Source organism: Antennarius striatus, chromosome 7 (genome assembly GCF_040054535.1).
Source record: "Antennarius striatus isolate MH-2024 chromosome 7, ASM4005453v1, whole genome shotgun sequence".
Taxonomy (NCBI): Eukaryota; Metazoa; Chordata; class Actinopteri; order Lophiiformes; family Antennariidae; genus Antennarius; species Antennarius striatus.
The window spans coordinates 21,870,622-21,887,636 of record NC_090782.1 but is presented as its reverse complement, the minus strand read 5'-3'; the positions used below and the strand labels follow the sequence as shown (position 1 = coordinate 21,887,636).

Here is a 17,015-nt window from a genome sequence, read left to right as displayed (position 1 = left end):
GATGAAATTCACACGCAAACGTCAGATGATTTGTCCGGCTGAACCGTCCCATTGGGTCACCTTGTGCTGCTCTGTTAACCCTCTGCCTCCCTTCTCTCTGCAGGCGTGAATGAGTGCACGGACAACAACGGGGGATGCTCTCACATCTGCAGGGACCAGAGGATTGGTTATGAGTGTGACTGCCCCTCAGGGTACAAACTCCTGGACAAAAAGACATGTGGAGGTAGAGAAAGTTGTGCAACCAAGCTGCTGTCAAAAACAAATGTACAGTTAACCCTTGTGAGGCTGGTTTACTCTTATCTTATGTGGCTCTGTGATAATAAATAGGCACTCCATGGCAAAGGTTCTAGTAAGAAGAAGGCCTCATCCATCTTTATCACAGAACATAAATCGGCTGCACTAATGTATGAATTTCTGATAATAAAATTAATTTAACAGGGTTTCATATTTTTTTGTTTCACGCCAGTTCTCTTTGCAGAAAAATAATCGATACTGAGCATGTACATGTCTTTATTACTCATCACACAAAAAACAGCTTTGGGTGTGTGTGTGTGTGTGTGTGTCTCATCTTTTATTTCCGTCTTTCTCTCCACAGACATAGATGAATGTGAGAACCCAGACGCCTGCAGCCAGATCTGCATCAACTACAAAGGAGATTACAAGTGCGAATGCTACGAAGGCTACGAGATGGACCCTGCCTCCAAGACCTGCAAGGCTGTGGGTGAGTGATGTTTACACACACACACACACACACACACACACACACACACACACACACACACACACACACACACACACACGTACACACACTGTTTCCCAATTACTTGCATGCATTTATACAAGTGAAAACACACTGTGTCTTAGATGGATGTTGTCACCAAAATACAGTTATTCATGCACGTTTCCTCAAAAGGAATCACACGTAGCGACCGGCTGTATAAGAATTACTTTCCCCTTCCTGCGCCCCCAGCTATACCGAATGACACACCACGCTATTCTCACACTGGGGGGACTCAGTGAAATGGAAGTCTTGCTTTGTATGCAAGCCCCGCACATCAATCTGTGCAAAGATAAATATTTGCCATATTTTTCTGCAGTCCCTTCTAATGAAAAGTTTTCAGCCAGCTGCCTCTTGCCTTCCCTGGAGTGTCGTGGGAAGGAGTCTGTGTGGGGAGGGGCGTCTTGCCCGCTCTCTATACTGCACAGGCAGGGTCTCTACCCTTCATTGGCCTAGGTAAACACTCCAAGCACTGGTGTGAATGAAAATAAAATCTTGTCCTCAAAGCCCCACCACCCAAGAAAGAAGTAGTCCGCCTCAGTCCTGAAATGAAGATGTAATTGTAGCTTGTTAGACTGTGAATTCTGGGTGTTTAAAAACAGCGCCCACATCCTCAGAACGTCAGAGCTGGCTCTACTGATAACGATGCTGTCTGTCGGGAACCGTTTAAACACCTGCAGTTCAGGATTCCAGCGAACGCTGACAAATAAATTAGAGCTTCTGTGGTGCAGATGTTTTCATTAAAGAGATGATATATTTTGCATCTAGCAGTGCTAAAAACAGGATTTCGGTGACGTTGATGGTACAAAACAGTGATCAATGAAGGGGATACTAATAATCAGTGCATAATCGGCAGGTTGTCGATACTCTAGTGCTTGAAATGACCTTTAATCTCTTGCCCCGACAAGTGTCAGCGCCTTCCAACTACCTTGTACTGAAATAGAAGAAGTTGACCTTAACTGATTGAGTTACACAGCAAATTAGCTTTTTTTTTTCTTTGTAAGAAAAGACTGGGAATAGAGTGCTTTTAGCCATCACCACCATCGGTCTTAGGTTGAGTCATTACAGGGTGAGCTGGCCTGGTAATGAGACCTGAAAAAAAGACCGTATCTCTCCAGCCAAGTGGCATAAAAACCATCATTGATTGCTTCATGTCTCTCTGTGCGACTCTTTATTACCATTAGACAGAGTAAACAGTTGTTCTCAGGTCAAGGTCTTTATTGGATTGCAGGATGGGCATGAGGAAGAGAGGAAAAAAACACTTTTTCCTTGTATGGATATCTTTCTCCTGTTGTTCCACATGTCACCGCAATCTGATGGAGGCAACATGACAAGATTAGTACTTGGATCGTGGTTCGTTTATTCAATCTGCTTTGTGGAACTGATGAACCTGCATTCCACATGCGTGGAAATGCATGAATGTGCGTCCACGGCCGCAGACGTCGGAACGCGTGTTCACTTTGGATTCCAGTCGCACAAACCCACATGCGATCATTTAGAGGACTCACGTCAGTTGTCACGCGGGGACCGTTCTCTCCCACACCACTGGCTTATCACGGAGGAGGAATGTTGCGTTCTGTGACGAGTTGTGTTCCAATCATTTGTAAATTTGGAAGCTCTGTCTCAAAAATGCCCGGGAGTGGGTGTTATTTGTGCCCCGAGGCACAGGGCAAAACACAGCGTCGTCGTCAAGGGTGCTATGTACAGCTTTTTGTCCTTCAATGCTCTTTTTATTTTCTTGTTTTAGTTCTTTCAGCATCTGCATTCAGCGACGTTCACAACCCAATTCAATTTACAACGTTAAATCAAATAAAATGCAGCAGTTTAATTGTAAAACAACAACTTCCATCACTGCAAACGATGACATAATTTTGACTTTTTCCTTTTAAGTGTTAACAAATAACTGACAGCTTGAGCGCAAACTTTCTGAAATGGGTTTATAGCAATGGTCAGATTTTATTGTTACAAGTTTTTGCAAAATCTCTTCCCCGATGTGCTTTTTTTTTTAACAGAAAAGCATGACATTTAGTTTATATGCATGCTGTTTTTTCGGTGACCTATGAAGCATTATAGGTAGTTCATCTTTAAAACACTTGTGCACAAAATATAAAAATTTCTCATGGGTCCTCTGGCCTTTTGCTACAGAAATAATGACGTCTTATATAACCGGATTTGTCTCAAGGAATGCAGGTGGGATGGCATTTTGGTTGTGACCAAAGTAGATTCCCCCCCCCCCATGCTGCAGTATAAGCTCATCATTATAAAGCATGTTCATAAATGTGCATACATTTGGACATTGTAATAAAGAACAGCGTGGTTCACAGCGTGGTTCACAGATACACACTCTGCAGATAGAACTCTAAAACAGAAAAATCTGGTTTGGTGTGAACCAAATCGAGGGAACCTCCAGTTCCACTGGTTCGTATTTATCTTTTCACGTCATGCATTATCTTAATTGGAGGACAGGGCAGAACATCCCCGAACTCCCTGTACCAATCAAAATACATCCAGGAGGCTCTGTCCTTATTAAGATCCCAGCTGTTGCTCAGCTGGGATCTCTTGTGCAGAGATAATATTGAACTTTTTGATGATATCTCCGGTGCTGCGGTCTAAAAAAAATATTCCCGGGTTGTGCTGAAGTGATGAGGGATAAACGATGCAGCCTTGAAAGTATGAGTCAGGGAATTGATGAAAGACGAGTTAGATCTACGTCCAATGAACTTCCTCGTCTTCCCGGTTTACCCTCGGTCACCTTCACTCCACGCACCTGTTCTTCTTCCTCCCTTCTGTCGCTCAGGCTACCATCTTTTTCCTTCTTGCTTCCCTCCTCCACTTACAGCCTCTGATCCTTCTGCATTGCTCCACAGGCATTCATCACATTTGCTTGTGGACGCTTTTTTTTTTTTGCTTTGTTCCTCTCCATCTCTCTCTCTCTCTGCCTCACACACAGAGCTGGGAAAATTGATGGCTGCAAACCTAGAAGTCGGATAGAAATGATTGAATCCAACCTGTAGCAGAAATGTAATATATTCTCCCTGTCCAGTAGGTCACATTAAAGCAGAACTGGAACCTATGCAGGCATGGCTGGTTATGTGTGTGTGTGTGTGTGTGTGTGTGCGCGCATGTCAGTTGCTGTTGCCAAATTTAGTGTTGAGCGGAGAGGAAACGAGAAAGAACAGAAACAAATAGAGATGAGGAATAGACTGAAATAAAAAGATAGAGGGGTAAACAGAGAGAAATGTGTGGCAAACCAATATGGTGGCTGATAAAATATCAAATAAAGCGAGATTATTGGACTGCATTTTGATAAAGGATACAGCTGGTACAGTAAGTTTAAAGTTCAACGATTTATGAGTGGATGCGCAGTTTTTATGTGAAAGGAAGTGCCTTTGGGCTACATGCCCGCAATATTATTTTTGTGTCTGTGCTAAAAATGGAATTGACCTTGTCATTCCATGAGCATTATTCAAATGTTTGAGTCATGCTCACCTTCAGCCTGCTGCGAATGTGCCCCAGGTGACTGATGTGCCAGCTCACACTTAATGCACCTGAGAGTCTAAATATAAAATTAAACTAGAAGCGTATCTCATGTCTACTTTTGGGGGGTAATTTATCCACCTTGTGCAGGGGGACATGAACTCACGACATGCTATGATTTGCAATAAATGGATGTCTCATTGGTTTTTTTCAGGTCCACATATTGTACGTATTCACAACATAATTGTTGGGATGATTAAGAGAGCGGCGCTGCACAGATAATGGGCTACTGTGTCTGAGCGGAATGTAATTTCTTTTTAAATGGCGCAGTCGGATGATTTATTTATGTTAACATCATCAAAAATGCAAAGTGAGACAAAAACTACAAATGCAAAAACAAGTCCTCCTAAAACTATTCTCCCCTTTGGAAATTAGACCCAAGTGTTTCCAAACCAAAACGAGGACCGTCGCGCTCCGAGTCAACCGACGCTGCTGCGTCTTCATCACGGTCAAGTGAAGGAACCAAAAGGCATATCCAGCCAAATATGGAATGGGTTTGTAATTGTCATTGGATAACTAGTTGAGCGTGATTGAGAATTCATTGGATAATTGATCCGAGGGAGGAGATTGCCGCGGCTAATTTTCAAGTGACATGCTCCGTAAACATCATTGTCAAACAGTGAGAAAGTGTTTGGAATCAACGCTGAAGAACAACCTTGTAATGAACCGGGTTTTAACACGGTAACACATGACAGCACATAATTACGTCCGACCCGTCTGGCATGACGTTAATGTGACACCTCTCCGTTTTGTGAACGGCGCAAGGTCAGCGAATGATTACGTCGTCATAACTGACAAATAGCACACGGGTAGTAGAGAGTGGGTTCAGATTGACACGTGATGTGTTTTAGGGTTACGCTAAATAGCATAAATAGCAGAAACGTGCCTGTCTGTGACTGTGACTTAAATCTGTCCTTCAGGAAAGAGTCCGTACCTGATGTTCACCAACCGCCATGAGATCCGCCGCATTGACCTCCTGAAGAGCGAATACACGCAGGTGGTTCCCACGCTGAAGAACGCCGTAGCCCTGGACGTGGACGTGTCCACCAACAAGATGTTCTGGTGCGATCTGTTTCATCAGAAGATATACAGGTATGTGGTTTGGACGGTATTCACCACGTGACTCGAGTTTAAAGAATCGCACTTTATTATTATGGACCAGGAATAAAGTTTCTGGATATGCTGTGAATGACTTTGGGGAGTTTAGGTGTCACTCAGACACCCCACCACTCTGTGTTACCTCAATCCATCCGTCTTTTCTGCCTCAGCTTGTCACTTGACAGCTGTGTGTGTGTGTGTGTGTGTGTGTGTGTGTGTGTGTGTGTGTGTGTGTGTGTGTGTGTGTGTGTGTGTGTGTGTCTGTGTGTCTGTGTGTCTGTGTGTCTGTGTGTGTGTGTGCATGTGTGTTTGCACATATAAGAAAGTGTGTATGAGTCACCTGTGTTATCTGTTGGGTGTTAAAAGGTGATGTTTGTACATATTCAGCATGTGCATACCTACACACACACACACACACACAATTATACACACTGTGCGTTATCATGACATGGATTTTACATGTGTGTGTGTGTGTGTGTGTGTGTGTGTGTGTGTGTGACAGGTAGTGGGAGGGGCCCTCAATCATTTCAGCTGAGCCATATGCTCTCTAATTTCACTGCTTAGATAATCACCTCTATTACTCATCGGCACACATAAATAGACACACACACACACACACACACACACACACACACGTACCATGACACACTCAAGGGCTCATGACAAAGGAATGACAATTACCTTGTCCGGCAATTTGCTGCCTATTTTAACCTTCTGGGTTCTGAGGTCGCTCGTAATCCTGTTAATAAACCAGCGCTTGATGTCTTCTTTTTTTTTTTCTAGCATGACATCATCTGTATGACCTCACAGGTATTTCTTAGCTTTACTGTATAAAGATACGATTGGGGTTAGATCATTCTGGGGTCAGACCTCAGAGGTTAAAATGTCACCGTTGAATCAACTTGCGTTCGCTGTCTCTGCTTTAATAACTGCATATTTTTTCGGATCCAAAGCCTTAAATGAAACGGATTTATGCTTGTTAACTTTTGTGGTATGATGTAATGTTGACAAGCCCTGGTGCAATCTAAAGCCCCCAGTATGAGGATATTTTTAAACATCTTCTCCTTTAGTTAATCTTCTATTTACTTTCATCCAAGCATTGGAGATTCCTAAAGTCAAAATGCTTCATATCTGTGTTCTTGGTAGTTCTGGCGTCCTTTTTTTTTTTTTATTCCTCCCTCCGTTAGCGATCAATCGTGGCTATGTGGGTAGCTTCAAGAATAAGGAAGGGGTGGCAAGCATACATGACACAACTACAGCGATCACCTTTTTCTTTTTCCTCTGATAAGAAGCATTTCTTTTCCAAATTAAAAAAAAAACCAAACACTTTGCATTTAACAGCAATTCCTCTTCATCGTCCCTCAGCTGTGACAGTGTGGCTTTCAGGGCTATTTCATAGTAATTAGCTAGTTGCGGATCGATAACTTGTTACCTTCTAATGATGGAGACGTGTCCTTTTAAACAATAATACAACCAATGAAAGATGCAATCTGCTCGGTGGAGACTCTTCTATCTCTGCCTGATTTCAGTCTGTCCTCGACTTATTCCTTCAAAGGCTGTTTGGACATTTTACATCAAAATTAAGGATATACTACTTCCAATACTTCCAATACTTTAAGTTTGTGTAAATATCAATCAAGATCATTGTACTTGACAAGGAGTATGACAGAATTTTCTTCTAATCACCAGACAGCTGGAGGCAAAATTTCCCCTAGAATAAGAAGATGTAGTATCTGTAGAAATACAGCCAATTAAAAACACAATCTGCTCCCATGACTCATCCATCTGTACCTCATCATTCGCTCCAACTACCTCACCAGACTTCTTCTTTAGTTCCGTCTCTCCTCCCATCCTGGAACAAGGTTGTCTTTTTTCTGTCTTTTTTTTTTTTTTCCACAGCCCTCATGTAGCGAGGACAATAATTGCGTGGTGTTAAAGGGTGTTGAGGAAGGACAAGAGGAGAGAAAAGCAAACTGGAAAGATGGTAAAGTGGGAAGTGACGGAGAGAAGGAGAGAAACGGAGAGAGGAAGAGACATGGAGTGACAAAATAGATAAGAGGCAGGTCACTGGTGGATAAAGACAAACTCTGTCCCTGAGGGAGGCTGATGTTTGTAGAGAGGTGTCAGGTTTGGGTGCCGCTGACACCCGCTAAAGTAAAAGACCACCTGTTCCTCGCTGTGTTTAAAGAGGCACATTTAACAGTCAAATCTGTCTTCAGTCCTTTCATAATCCAAAACTGTTTTTTCTCTACTTTCCAAACCAGCGCTTACATCAACAAGGCGAGTGACTCGTCGCAACAGGTGACGCTCGTCGACTCGCTCCAGTCCCCCGAGGGCCTGGCTGTCGACTGGGTCCACAAGAACATCTACTGGACCGACTCGGGCAATAAGAGCGTGTCCGTCGCCACGGGCGACGGCAGGAGGAGGAAAGTGCTGATAGCCACTGAGCTGAGTGAGCCGCGGGCCATCGCCGTGGATCCTCACCAAGGGTGAGTGGGGAGAGTTTTTAGGGGGAGTAAGGTAAGGATGGAGAAAGGGAGAACACAAGGGGTTAGTCAGACAAGACCTGTGTCGTCAGCCAATATCTGCTTCAGGTAAAAGCAAATATGGAAATATATGTAAAACTACGTTTAAAATCATTTCCATTACACCCCATCAGCAGCGTTTTTGTTCTGCTGCTTGGCTTAACAATTATTTAGAAATATGATGCGACTCTTATCTACTCTATCTGCCTCTTTCACTTCGTCTCGGATGTCTCCAAGTCCCTAAGGACTCTTCACAATTGCACAGAGCTACAAAGCATGAAATACATGCAAATGAGGCTCTAATGGACCCACATGTGTAGCAACGGGCCAAACTTCCAGTACTTGCGTTTGTTTGTTTTTTTTCACAGTACCTTCTTTACTTTAGTGTCTCCAAGGCCTGTTTCAGATTTAAAGGTATTTGATTTTGGAGAGAAGACGAGATGCGAGTCAGACAGGGACATCCTGGTAGCGGTGAATAGATTTCCATCTGACTTTCTAACTGGTTCATGTATTTTTCCAACAGGTTTATGTACTGGTCAGACTGGGGAGGTCAGGCCAAAATTGAGAAGTCTGGCCTGAATGGAGTGGACCGTCAAGTTCTGGTGTCCGAGCACATCGAATGGCCGAATGGGATCACCTTAGGTAAAGATAAACAGAATACATTAAAAGAGAGGCCGAAAAAAACCCACAAAAAAAAGACATTAGCTTAAAGGGAAATAAGAGAAATACGCAACCGTGGAGCTCTAAGCAGGAAAACAGACTAGGGGGTGCTGCAACCCCCGAGAAGCTTTTTTTTTTGTTCTGGCTCAGTTTGCGTCCGACTCTTCATCCATCAGAACAGTGAAAAAGGGCCTCCGAATTAATAAGGCAGACACACCGCGCCATCGATACCTCCTAATCCCTCCGCGGCAGCAGGCAATTTTTCTCCGCTGCCTTTGCCTGAGGAGAAAGAGTCGCCACACTCCGTGGAATTGAGGTGTCGCACCATTTGTATGAAAACAAATTATCTTTTTCAGAGCGAGGTGGATGAGAGACTTCCCCCAGACTTGCCCCTTATGGCCCTACGGGAGAAAATGTGGATTATTTTCTCTTTGGTCATTGATTTCCTACAAAGAAGTCATGAAGGAGAATAACTTTGAAGTTTTTGGATGGCTTTTTTTTTTGAATGAGGTCTTTTTCTAAGTTCATTACAACCAATTGCTCATCAAACGACGAGCGCTCACACAATCGCTCACACACCAGCTGAACAGACGGGAAGTAAGTCCTTCATCGCCGTCAAATTTGACAGAAACGGCGCAAAGTACTTACCAGCAGTGCATTGTGGGCCGCATAGAGTCTTGAATTGACTGTATTACGTGATGATAGAATTGTAAAAGCAAAGTGTGGTTCTGTGAGAGAAGTGTAGCAAGTCTAATCAATTTGTTCAAGGTCACATGTATTTTTCCTCCGAGCAAAGAAGTCAACCGGCAATATTACAATCACATCTGTGTTTTCTCAGCGCCGGGCCCTCAGTCGTGGTGTCAGAGAAGATTGATGGTGGAGCTACTGGGCCATTAGATTCATATACCTCTCACCCTAAACCTTTTCTCTCAGACTGACCTCTCTTTCTCAATTTGTCTTTCTCTCCCTCTCTTTTTCCGCTCCTCTCCTCCCGTACCTCCTCAGACTTGTCCAACAGGCGTCTGTACTGGGTGGACTCCAAGCTGCATCTGCTGTCCAGTGTAGATCTGAACGGGGACAACCGTAAAGTGCTGCTGTCCTCCCATCACCACCTGGGACACCCCTTCGCTCTCACGGTGTTCGAGGTACAGAAGCATTTAAAGCTAAAGTACAGCCTTTCAAAATCACTCCGTATGGCGGATATTTGTTCCTACAAAATGTGGAGCTTATCAAACTATGCTATTCCAATACGAGCTCATTAACTACAAATAGCTCAATAGCTCGCATCCTCCTCCTTCTTAAGTCTTTCCCATTTTCCAAAGCATACCAGATGGTTTTGGACTGATTTCCTCTCTCCGGGGTAGCTTTGTTTTTCTTGTTGTTGTTTTTTGGCTCATGCTGCCATGTTGAGAAAAACCTTTTGCCGCGTTCAAGCAAAATATAATCAGCCTATTTCCATTAATATTAAAGGGTGGTCTTAAGCAGCCACACACACACACACACACAAATATGCCGATGCTAACTGGTCTCTTCCTCATCTGTGGGAAGACATGTGACGATGTCATCAGTAGCCTCTTTATAGGTCGTCTATTTTCAGAAGACTAAGCTCCTGAGAAGTCGGCGTAGAGAAACAAAACAAAGGTGGAACGTTGTGAAGGCATTATCTTTTCGAGGGCTGACAAGTGTCACGGTAAAGTACAGCAATCGATGAAACTAATCTGAGGGCATTTATTGAGGCAGGAGTGAGTCAGTAACTCATCAAGTGCAGATGATGTGGAAGGCGGAGTGGACGAGCGGCTGGAGAGGGGAGGTGAGACGTGAAACGTAGGAAGCGCTCGCTCCATCCCTCTCGTTGCTGCACACACTGCGATGATGAAAAGAAGAATGGAAGAAGGGACATCCATCATGTCCAGCTGAGTGTGTCTGTCTTTGTGCTTTGTGTGTGTGTGTGTGTGTGTGTGTGTCTGTGTGTGTTTCTAGCAGACACTGAAAGTTTGGTTCAGGAGATTAATGGTCCTCAGTAGTCCTGCTCTTTGTTCTGTTTGTTATAATGGGGATCAAATTAAAAATAGCAGAGCGGCAGATTGCTCCGGTCCCGGCAGACAGATGATGGGAAGTTTGTTTCTTTGGAGTTGCTTGGCTTGAGGTTTTTTGTTTTTTTTCTTACTTTTACTTTCATCTCGGGTACAAGCTTCAACATTGAACTTCTTACATCGTCTCAGGGATATTTGAGTTTCGAACATTGAGGCAAACTAAACACGCCACATCACAACGTTCACTTTTTAACATTTATGTGATATTTTTCATTTTTACTCATACTGAACACAATAGCTCTTTAAATTGTAGTATCAAAGTTGTGTCATGGCTCCCCCCCCCCCCCATTTACAAAAGGAATCACCTTTTAGCACGTTAAGAGTCAAATGTCACGGCAGTACTTATATACTCATGTTTCTCAACACGAAGACTCATGCATACAAACGCATCAGTCATCCTCAACCCTCTGCAAAGACACCGAGCCCTGAGGTGAGGTAGATCTTAAAGAGTAATGTGTTTTCTTCTCTGGCTTTAGTATTATTGCGTTACTCTTTATCCATTCCCTGTTTGTCTGGAGGCAAAAGAGGAGGAGATGAGTTTTAGAAGAAGTAACAGGAAGGGAGGATTGACAGAAATGGGTGCTTTTGTTTATTCTGAGCCAGGAAATCTGACATCACCTGACTACACTTGTCACCAGATGAGGAAAATGATCTTGATAGCGTATTTTATGATCGAGCATTAGATGGAAAGTCATTTATTTTTACCCGGAGCCATAAAATGTAATCCTACGGTGAAGTACGCCTAACGCACATAAAAGTAAATCACTTGTCTTTGCCTCTTAGAGCCTCGTAATCTTTTAAGTATCTGGAAACATGGGACGGATCCTACCTAGAAACAACATAGTGAAATTGAATGTTCTGATTAAGTTTAAGTCCATCAACTTGTTTAAATGCTCTGAGCGAACAAAGCTTCTCTGGTCGGTGCTTACACCAAAACAGAAAGCACTCTCTTAAATCGATCGGTCGCACAGGGATCAATAGAGTCGAGTCTGTAATCTGGAGGAAGTTGCTGTTGATATTTGAACACAAAAGTCAAACTAATACATCCCTACACGTCAGCGCTTCACGAAACAACACGATTTCAGTGGGAATGAGTATGACTGAGAAATGACTCGGTTTGTTAGGTACTAGCCTAAAATAAAAAGCTAAAAGATTAACTGTTGCTTGGCGTAGTTAGACCCAGGGTGCAACTATTTCGTCATTCATGTTGCTGATTGGCTCAAATAGTGTTGTGTGGTTTTGTATGAACCCCATTTTATTTTGTGTCCCGGATGAAGAGTCAAGCCTGTGTAGTTTTTGGTGTTTTTTTTCTTTGAGTTTTTAGTGCACTTAGGGGGAAATTGCTAAATTTGCGTATTGGATTACTACGGACGAGCATATGCAACCGCAGATTTACATGATTGAGGAAATAATCAGTCAAGACCCATCCATCCACATCTGGAGTCCAGTTAACAAGTGAAATTCTCAGAAATCACTTTAAACACTTGCCTGCTGTTGCTGGATTTCCTCCTTCTCTGACACTTAGTAGAGATTAACACAAAATGTCTCCAAAGCATTTGATTTCTAAATTGATTTAACATTTTTAACTTATTATTTTCCTAACTTTGGCTGATACAGAGAGAAAACACAGACCTGCCTTCAAATTCTTTGGAAGCCGAGCACGTTAGCTTTGAGCTTTTATTTCAGGTGTGTTTTTGGCATGACATCTAAGGATGCAGGAGGTACAGAAAAACCTCATCAGGCAGACCTGTCAATCAGAAAGATCCAGATCCATTGTCAAAAGGCCCTTCTGGGACAAAATCATCATCAAGGGCTGTTCTACCCTTGACCCTAAAAAAAGGTTTCATATCCATTTAGACATAGCCACGTCCCCCCCCCCCCCCCCCGACAGCTGCAGACGGGCGCAGTTCTGTCTGAAGTGATGCAATCCCCGGCGCTCGTCACTCACAACATGGAAGCTTCCCCTTGATTCCACAGCAAAGAGCATCGACCCGCTTGGGTCCGCATCGCTGTGTGAAACTTTCAAGGTGAGGAATAGCGATAGATCGCGGACATAGATGGGGGAAACTGACAGATGAAAAGGAGGTGGAGGTGGAGACTTGACATCAACATCCGCAGAGACAGGAAGGTAGAGATGGAATGATAAGTCTGATCAATGTTTTATCACCGCGGCGGATATTTGTCCGTGATTGTTTCCGCGCTGCCGTCACACGGGTAAAGGTTATCGCATTCTGAGCCAGGGGAAAGCTGGAGCGCTCAGTGAAATACGGGACGGGAGAAGGGGAAGCGAAAGGGTAAGAAAGTCAACAAAAATAGTGGATTAAAGGTGTGACTGAACCCCAGACGTACAAACACACACCTCCTGCACTCACACACACACACACACACATCAGACGAGCGTAAACACAACCTCCGCCTTCTGATAAAGACACACATCGGAGCCGTGTTTCATCTATCTCGCTCTGACCTCAGGAGTCATCTTTTTCATACTTCTTATCCGGCTGGCGATGTGTGTTTTCCCCTTCTTCTTTTTTATTTTTATTTTTTTATTTTAAATTGATGCGCATCTGTGTACATGAAGCAGTTTGCGGTTGCCGTGGAAACCCAGCGCCGCAACCACTCGAGCGGCTTATCCCGTCGTCCTCTAGTATGGCTTTTTTTCGAATTGAATAACCAAATGGAGAGAGAAGAGTCAGGAGTTGAGCGGATGATCTTGAAGGTCAAGGCTCGCCGTGTTTATTCCTTTATTTCTAAGGAACTGATTCTCTACAGAAGGGAAACAGCGTGAAACAGAGTTGTCTCATCTTTCAGGCTATCTCATGATGCTGATGCCCGTGTGCACAGCTCTTGTGACTAACGCTATGCAAACACGCTTTTATGCGCATTGCAGTTTTCATTACGTCCCAATCTCTCTCTGAAAGGTGGTTAAATGCACTGAAGACACTAAACTGGCTCTGTTATGTTAAAATAGCAGCTCTTACCATCAGAAATGTGGAGGTTGGCTCCAACATGAAGGGCAGAAGCACCGGCAGCGAGGGCGTACCAAACCCTCTGGCCCTGCTTTCACACCTACTGTGTTCACTTTTACTGCTGGCATGAACTCATACGTGGTACCAGAGCTGCTCTGGGACTAAAGCACAACCAGCGGGCCTTGGAGTCAGTTTAATGCAATTTTGAAGAAGTGTTTTCAGAATATTTCTCCCTTAAAGTAAAATAAGAATTAAGAAAGCTCTAGATCAATTTTTTTTATTTTCACTGCTGCTTTTTTTTTAACTTTACTGTTTTACCGTTAAATAAGTAACGTTGTAGATCTGGAACTTGATCATGAAAACTTGACATGATCGTATTCTCCCACTCCAAAATTTTTCATTTCATATAATAAAACCCGCTGATCTCTGTTCTGTCACTTGTAGTGTGATGTCGTACTGATCTAACATACCCATGCGTGGTATGGTTATCTTCAGCACAACTTCAGCTATATGAAGAGATAGTTTTTATTTCCCTATAACTTACTATATTGACATACTGGGGCAAAATACACATACACACAGTCAAATTCGGAAATGGAAAATTTTTATGTTATTGCACATAAAAACCACAACCATGCTGATCGAATTGATTTTGAACTCTAAAACGGTTGCCATAGGCTTCTAATATAATTATATACAGTTTATGTCATTTATGCTACTCTTCAAAGGAGTTTTTTCAAAATAAGACTATGCGCACGATTCGCGCATAAAAATGCGTAAATCGTGCGCATAGTCGTTTGCGTCATTCAGACGTTTGCGTCACATGACGTTAATAAAACACAAAAGTCCATCCTCAATCTTTATACGTTCAACAGAAGTATTTTTGCATCTGCCATTTATTATACGACCTGTAGTTTGTCCTTTTTTTATTTTTATTTTTGCCGCATTATTATAGCAAAGTGCAATATTTTTATCTTTCAATGTCTTTTTATCTTTATTTCTAGACATATGCTTGTTACTCTGGTAACCTTTAATGAGGATGTTAATACCCTTATTCAAGCATTATGCTTATATCTCATTTTATAATTGTTGAATTATTGGGTATTAGACCGTATATATCACAACTCGAATATTAAAATAAATCAATCAAATATTTGACAAATATTATAAAGAACTTTTATCATGACCTCCAGTGACTGGCATCAACATTACATTGAAGGTTCAGCAGCTGGATCCTCATCTGTGTTTCTTTGCTCTTCCATCCAGGATCACATTTATTGGACGGATGTGGAGGATGAAGCGATCTACAGTGTCAACAGACTGACTGGACACGATGTGACGAAGGTGGCAGAGCACCTCAACAACCCCCTGGACCTGGTTGTGTTTCACGAACAGAAGCAGCCGAAGGGTAAGAAACGCAAAGTGATCTTCACTTCTCTTTGTGCTTTTTTTTTCCCCCCGTTTCTTTGTCGACGATGTTGCGTTTTCTAACTTGTGAATCATTGGCTCTGAATACGAGGTGGGTTTGGTAATTACTCTGTGCTGCAGAAGCTCGAGAAAACAGACCATAATGAAAACATCAACAAACTCTGTGGTAACAAAGCGTGTATTATCAATGTACAGATGGATGCACTTATCAAAAGCGTCTGGAACACTGATAGTTACATTCATACATACATGTTTTTTCCCAGGTGTGCAAACAAAAAAGTGTGTGTGTGTGTGTGTGTGTTAAGGCTTTGTTTCCTCCCTTCAATCGGTGCTGAAAGCTATCTCGTCTGAGTGCCAGCGGGTAGCTAATTGCATTCTCTAATTAATAAATCAAGAGTCCTGCTCAAAGAGATATCACAGGATTGAGATTCTTCTTTCCAAAATTCCAACAAAAGCAGGATTTAAAACAACTAAGTCTAAATAAACTACAGGAAGACGAGCCGAGTGAGTCATTTTGCAAAACGTAATCTCGGTGCTGTGTTCCCTTCATAGCCTCCACTCACGTCTGATTCCATGTCTTCTCCACCTTTTTACCCCTTCTCAAACCTTTCTTCCCCCAGCATAGAATATTTTAATGTGCTGCCATGACGTTTCGTGGCATTTCAAGGCTTTGCCTTAATTCAAAGGGTTTCATTTCATTCCTAATACTGGGAGCAGGAGTGGGAGACGTTTGGAGCTTTGAAGGATTTCGTTTGGACAGCTGTTCACATTACATCCTCGTTATGCAGAGATACTGTACGCCGTGCAGAAACATGCCGAGCTTATTAAAACCCCCTGTGTGTACCCCCCCCCACCCCCACCCCCCCGTGAGACGTGTAGCTGCTACAGCTGATGATTCCTCTGATGTGCAGCTCTCTAAAACCACACTCGCATCAGGTGGCAGAACCAACCGCCATCTGACCCAGTTATGCCCCCCCCCCCCATGAATTTTACTCCTGGGTTCGGGATGTACTCATAAATTTTTAATTTGAGTCGGGATTTTAAAAAAAAAGAAGCTAAGTTTAAGCATGAACCTATCACATGGGGAATATTTACATGAGTTTAAATAGACAAAAGTTGGTTTCTGGACCTGTTTTATAGTCCAAGGTTCATACCTGGTGCAGGTGTGTTACCCCTACAAACTACTGCACTGTACAGTCATGACATTTCAAGGCTGGAAAATGATCAATTTAGACTGTTAAAAAATAAAATACAATGAGAAAAGTACGTAATTACATTACATGCTGGAGATGTTTTCCTTCATCACCTACTTGTATTCCATGCTTGATTTTATGCTTCTGTAGCCACTCAGGTTAAGGGGTTTTCATTTTTCTTACCGCAGCTTGAATTTAATTAGTAATTGCACTAAATGATGACTCTATCAGTGCAATTCCCATTAGCCTTTCCCTCCTAACTCCTCTAGTTCACAGCACATGCAAACCTCTGTGCTTATCACCGCTGCACTCACAAGGGATTTTAGGTGGTGGACTATTTTAGAGAAAGCGCCAGATGTTGACAGATCATTCTTGAAAGGTTATAGTTTCCAGGTGAGGTTCGAGGCGCATCAATGTTTAATTATCTCCGTCTAAATTCTGTTTAATCCCTTTTTTATTTCTGCTTCTGTCCCACCAGCCCCTGATACCTGTAACATGGGCAGTCTGCCCAACGGCGGCTGTGAATACCTGTGTCTGAAGGCGCCGCAGATTACCGACCACTCCCCCAAGTACACCTGCGCCTGCCCGGACGGCATGGAGCTGGGTCCAGACATGAGACGCTGCGCTATAAGTGAGTCTGTCGCACTCAATCCGCAACCGGGGATACATTTAATTAAAGAGGATCCTACTAAGTGATGTCATTATCCCAGTGACATGATGAAATGTGAGGTCGT

The 17,015-nt window shown here is 43.0% G+C and overlaps 1 protein-coding gene across 4 annotated transcripts in view; it reads left to right on the top strand.

Annotated features, from left to right (window-relative positions):
• The window catches only part of lrp8 (low density lipoprotein receptor-related protein 8, apolipoprotein e receptor), a 120,749-nt gene that overhangs the window by 90,610 nt on the left and 13,124 nt on the right, over positions 1-17,015 (top strand). For all 4 annotated transcript variants that reach the window (XM_068319455.1, XM_068319453.1, XM_068319454.1 and 1 more), the window contains exons 8-15: positions 104-223; positions 596-721; positions 5,236-5,407; positions 7,678-7,902; positions 8,462-8,580; positions 9,604-9,743; positions 14,927-15,068; positions 16,760-16,912. In XM_068319455.1, coding sequence (XP_068175556.1) covers positions 104-223; positions 596-721; positions 5,236-5,407; positions 7,678-7,902; positions 8,462-8,580; positions 9,604-9,743; positions 14,927-15,068; positions 16,760-16,912 — 1,197 coding nt within the window. The remainder of the gene's footprint in view (positions 1-103; positions 224-595; positions 722-5,235; positions 5,408-7,677; positions 7,903-8,461; positions 8,581-9,603; positions 9,744-14,926; positions 15,069-16,759; positions 16,913-17,015) is intronic.